This window comes from Lycorma delicatula, chromosome 7 (assembly GCF_047948215.1).
Source record: "Lycorma delicatula isolate Av1 chromosome 7, ASM4794821v1, whole genome shotgun sequence".
NCBI classification, from domain to species: Eukaryota; Metazoa; Arthropoda; class Insecta; order Hemiptera; family Fulgoridae; genus Lycorma; species Lycorma delicatula.
The window spans coordinates 22,172,203-22,187,306 of record NC_134461.1 but is presented as its reverse complement, the minus strand read 5'-3'; the positions used below and the strand labels follow the sequence as shown (position 1 = coordinate 22,187,306).

Below are 15,104 nucleotides of genomic sequence, written 5' to 3'. Positions count from 1 at the left end.
AGAAAGTTAGCTTAGCACCATTCCCTTTATGGGTCATACAAAAATTGTCGTAATGCATACTTATAATTAGTTTGCTGTTATCATTAGCTTTCTGTTTAATGCATATTAGTAGAGTAATGTTGTTTGTAATTAAATATAACTGTAGTTCACACATCCAGTGATTTTTTTATACCAGTACCTATATAGTCCACTTAGTTAAACCTTTATGTTATGACCGTTCAAATAGAAAACAAAATGTTAAAGTTAATGGAATAAAAAGCTACCAACAAGATTTGAATACTGGTGTCCTCAGAACTATTTCTTGGGCCTTTATTATTCATTATTTATATTAATTATATATTTTAACAAGAAAATCCTGATAATAAAATTTTATCTTATGCTGATGATACAATTAACTACGTTATGGTTATTAAATAGATTAATCAAACCAAGAATTTCCATAACGTATTTAATTCTTGGTTTGAAGTTTAAAATAAATTTGAAAAACAACTTACTGAATTACAATTATGGTTAAATTCAGCTCTAAATATAAGTAAGATTGTTTAATTTCTAATAATCATTATGACTGTACTCCTACTGATATTAATATTATCGGCAATGAATTTGTTCAAAAAGATGTCACACAAACTATTTAGGTATTACCATTAATCAACATTTCAGAAGGAAATGTGAAATTTCAAATAAAATAAAATATACTGTTTTTTTTTTTTTTTATTATCCTAAACTATATTACTTGAAAAACAATTTAATTATGTACAAATTGTCCAAATTTATAGTTTGTATTTTAAAAAATAAAAATACTGCGGCAAAAGTTTTAAAAATCCAATTTTTTAACATATTTTCACTTTTTGAATCGCTAATCTATAGTAAATTTCAGTTACTAATAATTATATCCAAAGTTTATCACACAATCAATTAGATAAGTTTATTTATTACACAATCACATTAAATATAAGCATTTGTCTCCAAAATAATTTCCTACAGTATTTGCAAGGCCTATGCCAAATGTTTTTAACAACTGTGCCTTGGATAACAAAAGGTGTGAATTCCTCTTTTGTATTTGGAACACTGAAATATAGATTTTTTCCTCACGCTTCCAGCTTTGGTACTTTATGCACTGCATATGCAACAGTTTTTTTTGTTTATTAGCTCCCAATTTTTCAAAAACTCTATTACTCCTCATATCACCTCCTCTGATACTAGTATTGTCAGGCTGAGATCCAGGGAAAACATCAGGTGAATTTGGAAGACTTTTACTTCTAAACCATTACTTAGAAATTATATCTATAATAGAAAACATGAAGTCCAGCCAGGAGAGTGGTTTGTCTGTAATTAATTTTTACAAGATGTACGAATTAATCATCATTCTACCAAATATATTGAATGTAACCTTCTTCCATAATTTCAATGTTCTCCTTTCAACCAGGTACTGGTATAACATTTGATTTGTTACATCAATGCATCCTATAAAGGCATTGTAACATTTTTGTCTTTTAGTAATTTTTATGTAGGTTCCCCTACATAAAAATTGTCATACTGTCATTGCTGGCCTTAGCATCAGTTGACAGTAATAAAACCTGATTTTTTTATGTTTTTTCTCTCTGAAACCCAGCATTAGCAATTCATCAGATCTTACGTATTTTGTTCTTCCAACTTCATATTTTTTTTAAACTTTGGGAATGCCTTTTCTTTTTTAAGGAGGGTTCCAGTGAGTAGTTTTTCATTTTTATATACTTTGACAAAGGGATTGAATAAAAAAAATTATCAACAAAAACATGGAACCCTTTCTTCAGTAAATTGCACATTTTGAGTAATTTTTTATAACTAAAAAGGCAAGTCCATTTAAATTTACATCTTTATCAGCCCCTTTATAGACAAAAAAACTCAAGTAGTAATCTGATAATGTGTTACACAAAATCCACAACTTCACCCCCTATTGATGGTGTTTTTTTTTGCATGTACTGTAACAATTTGGAATGTTTTTTGGACCGATCATACTTTCATCAATCAAAATATTCTTATCAGGAATGAAGTGGTGTTTAGGAACCCCGTTAAAATGGTCAACAAGGATCTGAAACCTTGCACATGGGTCATAATTACGATCCTGTGATTTAGGTATATTTTCTGTGTTTACCATGTGAAAAAAACTCAAAATTGCTTGAAATCTGTTTCTTGTAAACCACGGTATTGTTCCTCCTTAACCACGGTATATGCCGGCTTGAGGTTGTTGACCAGTAAAGAGCTAGTGAAGGATTTTTGTATATGCCTATATTTATCAAAACTGCAATGAATCCCAATATTTCAGCTCTGGTCACATTTGCCCACTTTTTCAGGTAGCTGGTTCTTTGAAACAATGAGCATTATTTGCATGAAAGTACTTAGCATATTTATTAGTATATTTTACAAAGCTGCCTAATAGGGAGACACTGAAAAAAGCTTGAAATAAGAGATAGACTGTGAGTTTTTAGTAGGACAATGTTTTATATCTGGCAATTCTTTAAATGAAAAACTGTGAACCTTGCCAGGGTCAGTTTCTTCAGTGACTTCAGTCGAAGTAAGGTAAGTATCAGACTCATTACTGTTATTAGTACTAACATCATGAACTAATCTTGCTCTTTTATTAGGAGGCCAATCTCTACAAGCAGTAGATTTAGAATTAGTAGATTTAGAAGTTGTTATCACTTTTATCTGAAAAATCCCAATTAGGCAAAAGATTTGTCCTACCAGTTGAAGTAGATGGCTGATCAGGATCCAGTTAAGGGATTGTAATCAGGATCGCTGTCTCTATCATCAACATAAGATGTGTTAGAGCCATCATCACTAAGCAAACAATCACTAAGATCTAACAACAATACTAAAATCTGCAAGTGAAAACACGATTTCACTTGCAGGAGAATGGGAACGATTCATTATTTTACACTAAAATATTATCTCTTGCTTACTAATAAGAAAAAAAATCAAATTAAACTACAAGAATTACCTAATTCACAATGTAAACAAATTCAACCATACACAATAACACTACATAAACAACACCGACTGCTGTTTCAACTGACAAAGAACAGCTGTCATCATCTGCAGCACAGTAGTCACAACCTCGTTAATAAAAATGTAATACAATAAACAACATGTTCTAATATAAATATGTATTTTTCTTAAATAAAGATTTCTTACAAATTAATTTATCATACATACAAAAGAGTGAAAAATAAACATTATATAAATTTTTAAGTCGATGTGATAAAAGATGCTGGCATTTCTTCAATAAAACTACTAATGTCCTAATATTAAGACGTTGGCACTTAAAGGGTTAATTTATTTTGTTGTATGCTATTCATTACAATACTATGATAAATTTATTTTTATTAGTATGCATTATTTTTGTATTTCAATTTGGTAATTTAAAATATATATTGTGTTTCACCCATTCATCTATTTCTTTGATTAGATTATTTTTTACTATTTGGATGTTAAAATGATTGGGGACTTTGTTAGAAAGTATACAAGAGTAATACGAAAATTGATTGCAAACAGTTAATTTTGAAAAGAATGTAGTATAAGTATATGTTATGCTACTATTTTAAGATGTATTTTTAAATTCAAAATCATTTATGTATTTATTTATGTGGAGTATTATTTTCTTGACATATATTTGCCTCAAAGTAGGTACTTTAAATTCTTCAAATAAACGTGTGCTAGATTATAACCTTGGTCTATCAAGAGCTGCTCTAATTAAATATTTCTGGAGTATAAATATTTTATTAAGATGGGTATCATATGTTCCTCCCGGTACCTCGATTCCATCTTGAAAAAGTGAATGAGCATATGCAAAATATATAATTCTTATCATTTCAAGATCTTTAATTTTGCTTATTTTGAAAAAGTATGAATAAGGCATTTTAGTCTTGATGTTAAATACTGTAAATGAACATTTCATTTCATATGATTGTTCAATATTATTCCGAGATATTTCATTGACTTGACTTCTATTGACAGATATTGAGATATTCTGTTGACTGACAATGTCAGTTAGTGTTAATCAATTTGCTATTACTTACTGAGCATGTATGTAGTTTTAGTTGAAATTTACGAGGAGGTTTGCAAATTTCAGTAGGTGAGAACGATATATATTTTGTCTTATTAAGATTGAGCGTTAAGAATATGGTTTTCAAACCATAAGTAATTCACAGGTAGCTCTATTATATAATTCATCCCTAGTCTCGCCCACAAAAACCAAAGCTAGGTCATCAGCAAAAGACAATATGGTACTGTCAGGAAGGTTCGGTTTTAAAAGATCATTGACATATTAGAAAAAGTATTGGTGAGAGAACAGTACGTTGCGGTAACTGAAGTTTATGGGTTTCCTGTTATCAATTAATATCCTGACATTATTTAAAGTCTCTGACATTATTTAAAGTCAGAATTTGAATTCTACCCTTAAGTTAGTATTCAAACACTTATTTTACTGGTACTTGTAGACTGCAGTTATTCAGTTTAAACAATATAATTTTGTGAGGAAATGTGTCAAACCAGCTAAATCGAGAAATACTGCTGTCTTATTGTTTTTATTAAAATTGTTAATTATTCTAGTTAATGTGAAACCGCATCTTTGTTGATTTTCTAGATTGAAAGCTGTACTGATTTTTATGTATAAAATTATTTTTATCAAGAAACTTTATTTGGTTTTTTAATATTTTTTCAATTATTTTAGAAAAGTTACTTAATAGACTTATCAGTCTGTAATTTGCCAAGTTGTTTTTATCCCCTGACATGTATTGCGATTATTTTGACTATTTTATATTTAGTAGAGAAATATCCTTCAATAAAACATCTATATATTATGTGTTCAAGTGGTTTTACTATATAGTTACTTATTTCTTTTAAGTAAGAAACATTCAGCTATCAATTCCAGATGATGAGTTACTTTTTAAATTTTTTATTACATTTAATAAAATTATATATATATATATATATATATATATATATATATATATGTGCAGTATGTAATAAATTACATAATATGTTATTTATTAAAGTGTTTCAGCTATAGTATAATTACAGGGGGTAAAAACTATATGTAACAAAAGAGTAATAATTCTTAAAAATCTAATAAAAATATCATATTAACACTTAATTTGGAAAATATATATTAGAATCTTTGAGTCATCATTACAGTGAAATAGCCCTAAAATACAAGGTGCGGTTCAAAAGTACGGGCATTGATCGGTAGCAAAATGAGAACAGTTGAAAAAATTAAAATTGTATTAATGGTTTTAAATACAAACGTATTTACTTTATTTTTCTACTTAATCATAATTTTGCCCCAAACACTTTTGATATCATGAAACAAGCTTCTTTAAACCCAACACATAAAATTCCATGCCTGGGATTGTAGCCACTTTTGCACAAAAATTTTCAACTCTTCACTTTCCTTGAATCGTTGAGACACAAGTCAGTTTTTGAGGTGTACGAAGAGTTGGATATTAGTCACTGGTTGCAAGGAAATGGGATGATCAAAAATCTTCCATCCGAATTTTTAAACTGTTTTGTTGTGCATGCAGCTAGGTTGGGTATGCAATATCATGAAGAACAACTCCAGATCTCAGCAATCCCAGCATCAGTTTTGAATGGCATGATTTAGTTTAGAAGGTGTTCACAATAGACTTACGATGTGATGGATGTTCCAACTTTCATTAAATCAATCAAAAGCATACACACATTTGGTCCCAGAATACAGCAGCCATGATTTTCCCTCGAGACTGGGATTGTTTGAATTTTTTCTGTTTAGGTGAACCTTAATGACTCTACTGCATGGACTGTTGTTTCATCTCAGCATTGACATGCAAAATCTATGTTTTGTCACCAGTGTTGACAAAATTTGGTGGTCGAGAAAAGCATGTGCAGATGACAACATGATCTTTGTGAGCACTTGTCAATGTTTTCAGCACCTAACATGCACAACGTTTACGATAGCCTAGAGTGTAGACGATTTTTTTTCACTTTTGCTTTCACATGTTCTTTTTGTTTTTGTCAACAAGATCATGAATCCAGACAAGGCCTGCTACTTTTCTGTTCGTCGTGAATATTTGAATGGCCTTCCTTAAACTCACAACACCACTGCCTCACTTTTCCTTGGTTCATTGTGATAGGCCCAAAAGTTTCACACAATTGACGGTAAATTTCTGCAGCACTATGTCCTCTTGCGTTTAAAACTCTAATCACTAATCGAACTTCACAACTGGCAGGATTGATATTGCTGCACTCATTTTAACACAAAACCTCATAAAGGCAAAAAACTTGACTAAAAATATTATATATGTTTGGTCAAATTACTTTTTGGTATTACTGACGGAAATGTGGCAGTTACATGACCAAACACCACTTAAAGCTACTACTGCACATATATAAACCAGCACTGTTGCCAATCACTAAAGTCATTGGCTCTAACTTTTGAAACACGCCTCATAAATAAATACTCATAATTTCTCTAATATGAAAAATAAATCCATTCAATTATTGAGAATTTATAAAGAAATTGGTCGAAGGAATCAAATATACTGCTGAGTATTGTTTTAATAAACTGCCTCTTGAATTTAAAAGCCTATCACAAAATCATTAAAAAATATTAGTAAAAGCTATAAGACACATGAACTTAAATTAAGGTTATTTTACATTGATAAATTCTTAAGTGACTGTGTTGAATAATATCATTATTATTTTTGTTTTTAAGTTATAGTACATATATATATATATATAAAATTTTTTTTCCTGTATTTTTTCATTTTATGCATTATTTTTTTGTATTTGTACACCTGACGTGTGTACATGACATCTCTGCAGAGTACTTGTTGACACAATGTCTCTGCACTGTATTACTATGTAACCAGGTATGAAACAAATAAGAAGTAAATGTCTACTTTTCTGGGTTTTTCTTTAAAAAAAAGTGTGCGTGCACGCATGCATGCATGTGTGTATTATTTTCTATGAAAATGAAAGTAGATGTGGGAAAGGTTTTCAAGGAGGTATAATGGATAATAAAGAACTGGATGGGGGTCTATGATTTGCAACCTGAACAAATAATAACTGGAAAATGTGAAAATTATGGTGATATGAATTACTAGCAGGATATTGGGAAAAAAACCTAAAAACCGATATTAACATTTTATAAGACAATAACAAACAGTTCTTTATGCATAAGTAAATAATAAAAATAAGAAAACAAAATTCTGGCTGGTTAAATACAATTCTTGTAAAAGGACAAAACATTTCTCATAAGAATTTATAATAATGAAGACAAAAAAGCCAAATTATCTATATAAATAAATATATATTATAAATATATACTGAAGGTTCATTCTTGAAATGTTGTATTCATAGCTTTGATGATACAGTTAAAGAATACTGTTGCAGAACTACAAAGAAAATAAATCAAATTTAAATAATTAGGTTAACTAATAAAAAAAAGTGCTTAGAGGTATAATCCAGATGGAAGACGAAATTTTGAGTGATCCAGAAAACGATGAGATAAACAATGTACCTTACATAATTGGAATAGCATAATTCTCATAATAACATGAATAAAACTATTAAATACTGTCAGACCATAACAATCAATTTTTTTACATTATATACATTTAAATTTATAATAAACATTAAAATGTATATCTTTGTAATATATAAATTACATATTAATCTAACACTACTAACTATGGATTTCTTTTTTATTCAAAAATAATAATTAAATATAGCGTTCGATTAATTTCAATCATTTTTCATGAAATAAAACTGTGCTACATGAATGACCAAATTAATTTATTCATGTAATTATTTATTTATGGTACCACTTATTGCTCCTTTTTTTTTATAAAGATGAAAATTTTAAATCGCAGTTTAACACTTATTACTATTATATTTTAATTTTCATTTCTAAGAAAAATTTGTAATAAATACTTTTACTACAATATCAGATAAATATAAAACAAAAGTTAATTGTATTAATTCATAACAATACTTCATAAATAAATCTAATATTAAAATAGTTTTTAATTGCCAATTTCCATATTGAAAGGGTAATATCTCAGCTTTTCATCCACTAGGACTTGAATTTCAATCCTAACAGGCTTGTCATTTTTCATTTGCTACAAAAATTCATCTCTCATCAGGTTGTTGTAATTGGGTAGTTAGCCTGCGGTCATTTAAAAAAATGAAATTAATTAATTTTAATGTATAAAGTTGTTTTCCTTCTTTTCATTCTTTAGTACAAATAATATTTACAGCTTTGACTGTTAATATTATAGTTTTTATTTTAATTAAAATGCCTAATTAAAAAATATAAAATTATAATTAATATAGTTTTATATAAATTAAATATTAATAAAAAAAAGTAACAAGTAATTTCTTTACCTCAATAATAATATTGTCTTGTACAATCAACAAAATCTTGTCGCTATGGTTACTTAAGTATTGGTTTTTAAAGTATATACACTTTTATATCGGTACCTGGTACTTAACAGTTCCATTACTGATAAAGCATTATAAATGACAATAACTTTTTCACGTATAAACAGAAAATTTTTTAATGTAGATCATGTCACTCATGTCACTGAAAATAATTCTATAACTGAATACAATCATTTGAATGAATAATTACACAGTTATTACTTTTAAATGTAAAAACATAATAATAACATTAAAGTAAATTCCTGAATAAAAGTGTGTATCCTATGGAAAGGTATAAAGGTACGACCAACAAAGATCTACCTAATTCCACAAACATTTCTCAACAAAAATCTGATTTGCCAACATATGGCCAGTCAACTTTAACATACCTGCACCACATAAGATATAAAACTTTTATATATATATATATATATATATATTCTCTCTCTCTCTCTCTCTCTCTCTCTCTCTCTCTATCTCTCTCTCTCTCTCTCTCTCTCTCTGTGTGTGTGTATGTATGTGTGTGTGCATGTGTGTGTGTGTGTGTGTGTGTGTGTGTGTGTGTGTGTATGTGTGTGTTTATTTTATTAGATCAATCAAAGTACAGAATAAATAAAGTATAGGATGACTTACCTTACTCCACTATGTATATGCAGGAGCACTTTTACGATTTACTCGCATCATCAGCTGCATTATATATTCATCTCAAATTAATTACAAACTTTGTAAAATATAACATACCATGCATTTATTTATTTTATTTAAAATTTAAAACCTTTACTCTTTATTTTTTTTTATTTTAAAATTTTATTCAGTTAAATTAAAAATTAAAACAAAATTTTAAAATATGAAAAATTAATTAAAATCAACATAAAAATAAAATTACAATTAAATTGTAAAAATTTTTACATATGTAAAGATATGACAACAAGGCATAGAATCAAATTAAAATTAAAATCAAATGAAAAAGATTTTTAAGTAACGTAATTATGCATGTTGTCCATTAACTAAGCTTCCTTTACCATACTGATTGAAATATATTAAATTATACATCACTATCAAAATAGGTGGTGCTTCAATTGCAGCTTTCAAAATACTGTCATATTCTCTCTGAAAACTGATCATATTAAATCATATATATTATATAATATAATATGATCATATAATAATCACATTAAATATATATATATATATATATATATATATATATATAGTTTGTATCTAAAATATTTAATTCCTTACTATTTATTTGTATTCATATTATATTTTTTTAATTTCCAGTATTTTTAAATTTGTCCTAATATCAGATATTGTATGTTTATTCTTAATCAGATATGCATGTAGAGTGAAATAAGGTAAGTCCATTCTACTTTATTTATTCTGTACTTTGATTAATCTAATAAAATAAATATATTTGTATATAGTACAGAGGAGTATGATTCTTAAAAGAATTGATTAAAAAATATATATATATAAATTCTGCTGCCCAGTAGAATTTGCGTATTTGTCCATAATAAATCTCAAAATGTATAAAACAGTAACAATTTCAACAAAGTCAAAATTCACAAATTATAAAAACAATTTACTTTAATATAATTATAGAATTAAATACCAATTGAAGGTGCAGGATCCCATGAAAATTGATTTTTGTTATTAATTTGGTAAGTTTAAATTACCATATTCTATTACTTTTTCTATTCACTGCGTTTTGGTGGTTTAATATTAAAACACACACTCACGTGCATGCATGCATGCACATAGAGTATACAACTACCTGAAGTAGCTGTATTTGATAGCTTACCTATCAAATAATCTTTGTTAATAAAAATAATTTTTCCCTACTCTTCTTTAAGACCTCTTTAGAAAAAACTATGTCAAATTTTAGTTTCGCAAGCAATTTGTTAATTGGTAAAACTACTTAATTGATGGCTTTATCATTTACTTAAACTTTCTATACATATTTATACATAGAATCTTCATTCCAATAGGGCCATCATTGACATCTCAAAAACTATGAGCTATAATAAGCTTTAAACAGTGTTGCAGAACTGTGCCTATTTTTTCAGAGGATCTGCATTCTGATGCCCCATTACTTTCCCGATATGACAGCAAACATGATTTTTTAAAATTGCAACCCCTAATTCTTATGAAATTTTTTTATAGAAAATATTTTAAAACATTTTATTCTTACAGTTTTTCTTCGCAACTTCTACATATAACTCTAATTTTTGCTGAATGAGTAGAACAGATTATTTTGGAACTTTTTTACTCTTGTGTATTTCTTCCAAAATTCAACTGTAAAGAAGCTACATTTAAAAAAAAAATGATTAATGTCATATGAAGCATGTGTGCTTCATATAATAATGATAATGTCATACAAAGGTTGTGTTGTGACCTTTGTATGACATTATCCTTTGAATCAGATGTCTACTAATAAACTTTATAACTGCTGTTGCAGTTCATCATTGTTATCAAGATTCAATCCAGCCGACAACCAAGAAATAATAATTTTGCTAGATGTCAAAGTCAGGATACCAAGGGGAGGGAGCAATTCCAATTGTGTGATAAGATTTTAGGTGAGAATTGCATAATGCAGCTGAGCATTATCGTCAGCATCCACTGCACCCAACATGTATACACAATAATTTAAATGTTACATGAAATTTCATACAGAATTGGTTGTGAAACTTTAGGAAACTCAAAAAAGATTGCAAAAATTGTAAATATTGATCCATGAAACTTTTCATTGATTTTACAATAAAAGTAATCATTCAAAAGAGATGATTTCATCCATCATTCTTCACCGTATAAGTTCTATTGTTTTCCATTAGGTATTTAAGAGCCTAACCATGTTGTCACCCATCAAATGTTCATAATAAACTTCACAGATATGTAGATTAATTTTAGTATATCACATATTCCAAGTGTTCATAAAATGAATTACAGACTCAGTTTCACATTCAGAACCATGCAATTGATTTAATTGGAAACAAGCTTTAATATAATTGTATGTGGTTAAAGCTCCCACCTGAATTAAAAACAGAATATATTATAAAAATATACTAATAACTGAAATATTAGTCTAATTACATTTAAAAACTTTAATGTTTAACTACTTTGGCAGTCAAATCATCATCTAGAATTATGACTACATATCAGTTAATATTTGCAACACAATATCTCACATATATATTTAAGATGTAGCAGAATGTTATATGACAGTTTTCTAGTTGACATAATGGAAGATATCATTGGATGGTATTCAAGTATCCAAAACTTTCAATGTTACAAGATCTTGCACTGAGTTTTTGTGAAAATACAGTGTCTTAACAATAAAGTAATGATACTGAATTTTTTCTAGTGTGATGGCAACACTGCAGCACACAGATAATTTATCTTTAACCTTGATCATCCTGCCACTACAAGTCTAAGCAGAAAAATATCACTGTAACCTCCAGTATCAAGCAAGTAGTGGTGCAATAAATGAAGACGCGTTTTCCTTTCTCATTGAAATTGAACTGAGAAATATTCTCAATTCAGGAGAATATAATTGTAATATAATGACAATTATATGTCATTTCTTTATTTGTTTAACTTGGCGAGAATATCATAACAACATATGATAAGCTTCAAAAGGCTTTTGGAAATAGCGTTAAAAGAGCACAAATTTTTGTATGAATGTTTTTATATTTGTTATAAAATGTTTTCTGAAAGCAAAAAGAACGTTGGAAGACAAAAACAGCAATGGACAATCGTTAACTCAAGGACAGAAATCAACATAGAAGCAGAATGTATGAACCAATCGAAGATGGTCAGTAAAAGTAATTGAAGAAAAAGTGAATATTAATTGGAAAATGTTCACCAAATAATAATGGAAGAAAAATAAGAAAAATTTCTCCATAGTAAATTGTAACCAAAAATCTCACAGAACAATGAAGCTCATGGAAAAATGTGGCAGTTGATCTTTTGGAACAAGTGAAACTCAACCCAAAATTATTAAATTTTGTTATCACTAATGATGAGGGTTATGATCAAGAAACAAAACATAAATGTTTCCAATGGTGTTTATAAAGATCACTAAGACCAAAAAAAGGTCGCATGTCAAAGTCAAAATGGAATGCATGCTTGTGTGATTTTTCCATTCACAGGAAAAATTGTTTATAAAGAGTGGGTGTCTTATGGAGAAACAGTAAATTAATATTTCTTAATGGAAATTAAAAAAAAACGTTTAAGTCAAGTACTCTTAATCATTGCCGTTAATGGATTTTTCATCATGGTAATGCACCATCCTATGGTGCACTATCTGTAGAGAAATTTTTGACTTGAAAAGTTCTTTCAGTACTACCACAGCCACCTAACTCACCAGATCTCACTCCATGCGATTTTTCTCTATTTCTGAAAGTCAAATTGGTGATCAAGGGATACCATAAAAAAAGATGTCCAAAGTCTGAAACAAAGGTCTAAGCTGGAATCTCACAAGAAGAGTTCCAACTAGTGATGGCAGAAGTGTTGGAGTGTCAGGCGGAAGGAAATTACTTTGAAGTTAATTTACATAGCAGTTGACCAAAAACAAAAGTAATTTTTTTTTTTCAAATCAAGTCTCATTACTTTACTTAGTATCTAATCTAACAACTAATTACTGAAAACACACTGACACTGTTATATCCATAACACATGTTACCGAGTTATGCTTTGCAGATGCAACAGATTAAACAATTTTCACACTATTATTATCTTGCTTATTTTGTTTCCATTAAAAATTAAACGTAAATAAAAATTAAAACCCTAGAATGTAAAGGAATTATACAGTATAGTTTTTTCATTAAATCTAATACCAGGATTCCTCCTCTTGGTGCAGAATAGTTTTTTCATCATATACTTACTTCATAATATACCTAAAACTTCATAGAAATAAGAATTAAAATTCATAATTTTGTCACATACTTGAATTTTTTTTGGGGGGGGGCTGAATTTTTAACCTGTCATAATAAAAAATATTTTTATTGATGTCCTTATATTAAATTCTATCAAGTTCTAGGAAAAATATTTCTAATACAATTTTCAACTACTTTTTGTTTAAAGATAATATGTAAAATTTGTTTTTCATAATCAGTTTTTTAAACAGAAAAAAAATAAGTTATAAAAAGAACAATTTTTAACAGAAGAATTAAGTTAGTGGTTCGTGCTTTAATGTATTCAGAACTATTTAATTAATTAATGAAAGGAAATATAAAAGATAAAAAATTACTGAAACAGACAATGAAGGAATGAATTAAAAAAAAAACACTACCAGATGTAAAAATTATATTGAAATTAAAAAGATTAGGATACAGTAGGATAGGAACAAATCATAAAGAAATTTCTAAAATGAATAAGTGATCGATGGCAAAGGTAAATTAACAAATTATTTTATTAGCATTTCTTTACACAAGCAGCAGCATAATAATAACAATAGTAATGAAAAGTAGTATCAGCTCTGAATAATCATTTTTAAAATAAATTTACAAAAATAAGATAAATAAAAACATAATCAAATTATCACCGGGTCAGTAACCAAAAAATAATGATAAAATTACTTAGAAATATTATAATTAAGTAAAAAATAATTAACTTCTAATTAATTAAAAACATCAAGTCCATATTTACACTGTAATTGAGAAATAAAACAGTTGTATATCACTCCCTGGACGATTATAATTGTAAACAGTACTCTATAACTCATTTTTAATATTTTTATTCCAATTATATCTCATTATTATAACAGATACCAATTGACTAACTCTTTTACAACCAGCAACTGAAAATAAACTTACTGGCTCTGGACCAAAATCTAAATTTCTTATGACACCACTGAAATTAAAAACAATAATATAAATATATAGTTTTAACAAATTCATATATCATTTTAACAAATTTATACATCATTTACATATCATTTTAACAAATACATAAAAGAATTTTATTATAATAATTGTAATAAATTTAAAAAAGTGCAACATAATAGCTAAAAACGTGAATTAAATTCCTTGCATATAAAATTATTTTGAATTTTGTAGACTAACTGAATTTCTTCCTAATATTCCAGTCAGTAGTGGAGAATAAAAGGTAGATTTTTGAAGGAAATTAGCAGAGTTTAAGGAAACACGGGGTCGTACATTAGGGTAAGTATAACTTGTTTACATGCAACTGGACAAATTTTTCGCTAACTGTCCAAAATGGTGGCCGTTCAAAGATGGTGAAAATCTTTTTTTCAATTTTGTAGGACAAGGTAAACTTCTTAGGTGAAAAGTTCTAAAATTAAAAGTTGTAGGCATTTGCAGTACCTTTAACTTAAGCCCTTAGTGCGAAAAATAAATTTTTTCGTACTCTGCTGATTTGAAGTTATCAATTTCAACTTTACTTGTGCACAACTGCTGCCAATCGCTTCCTCCTCCACGACTACGTGCAAGCACGCTCTATGTTTCACTCATTTTTTTTAAGAAGTTTAAACAAGTTTTACATTAATTTTTTGTCTAAAACATATTCCCATGAAAATACAAGTCCTGAACAACGAATTTCGCTTGAAATGGACACAAAAAAAGCCAAAAAAATTAGTTTCCCAACCAATGTCTTTTCATAGGCAAATTACAATACCTCAGCAACGAAAAAATCAATTTTCTTTTGCA

At 28.0% G+C, this 15,104-nt stretch overlaps 1 protein-coding gene across 1 annotated transcript in view; it reads right to left on the bottom strand.

The window, feature by feature from the left end:
- Positions 1 to 13,831: 13,831 nt before the first annotated feature.
- Positions 13,832 to 15,104, bottom strand: part of LOC142327902 (torsin-1A-like) — a 37,857-nt gene continuing 36,584 nt past the window's right edge. The window contains exon 6 of the mRNA XM_075371258.1: positions 13,832 to 14,289. Within this exon, the coding sequence (XP_075227373.1) occupies positions 14,151 to 14,289 (139 nt within the window). The 3' untranslated portion in view covers positions 13,832 to 14,150. The remainder of the gene's footprint in view (positions 14,290 to 15,104) is intronic.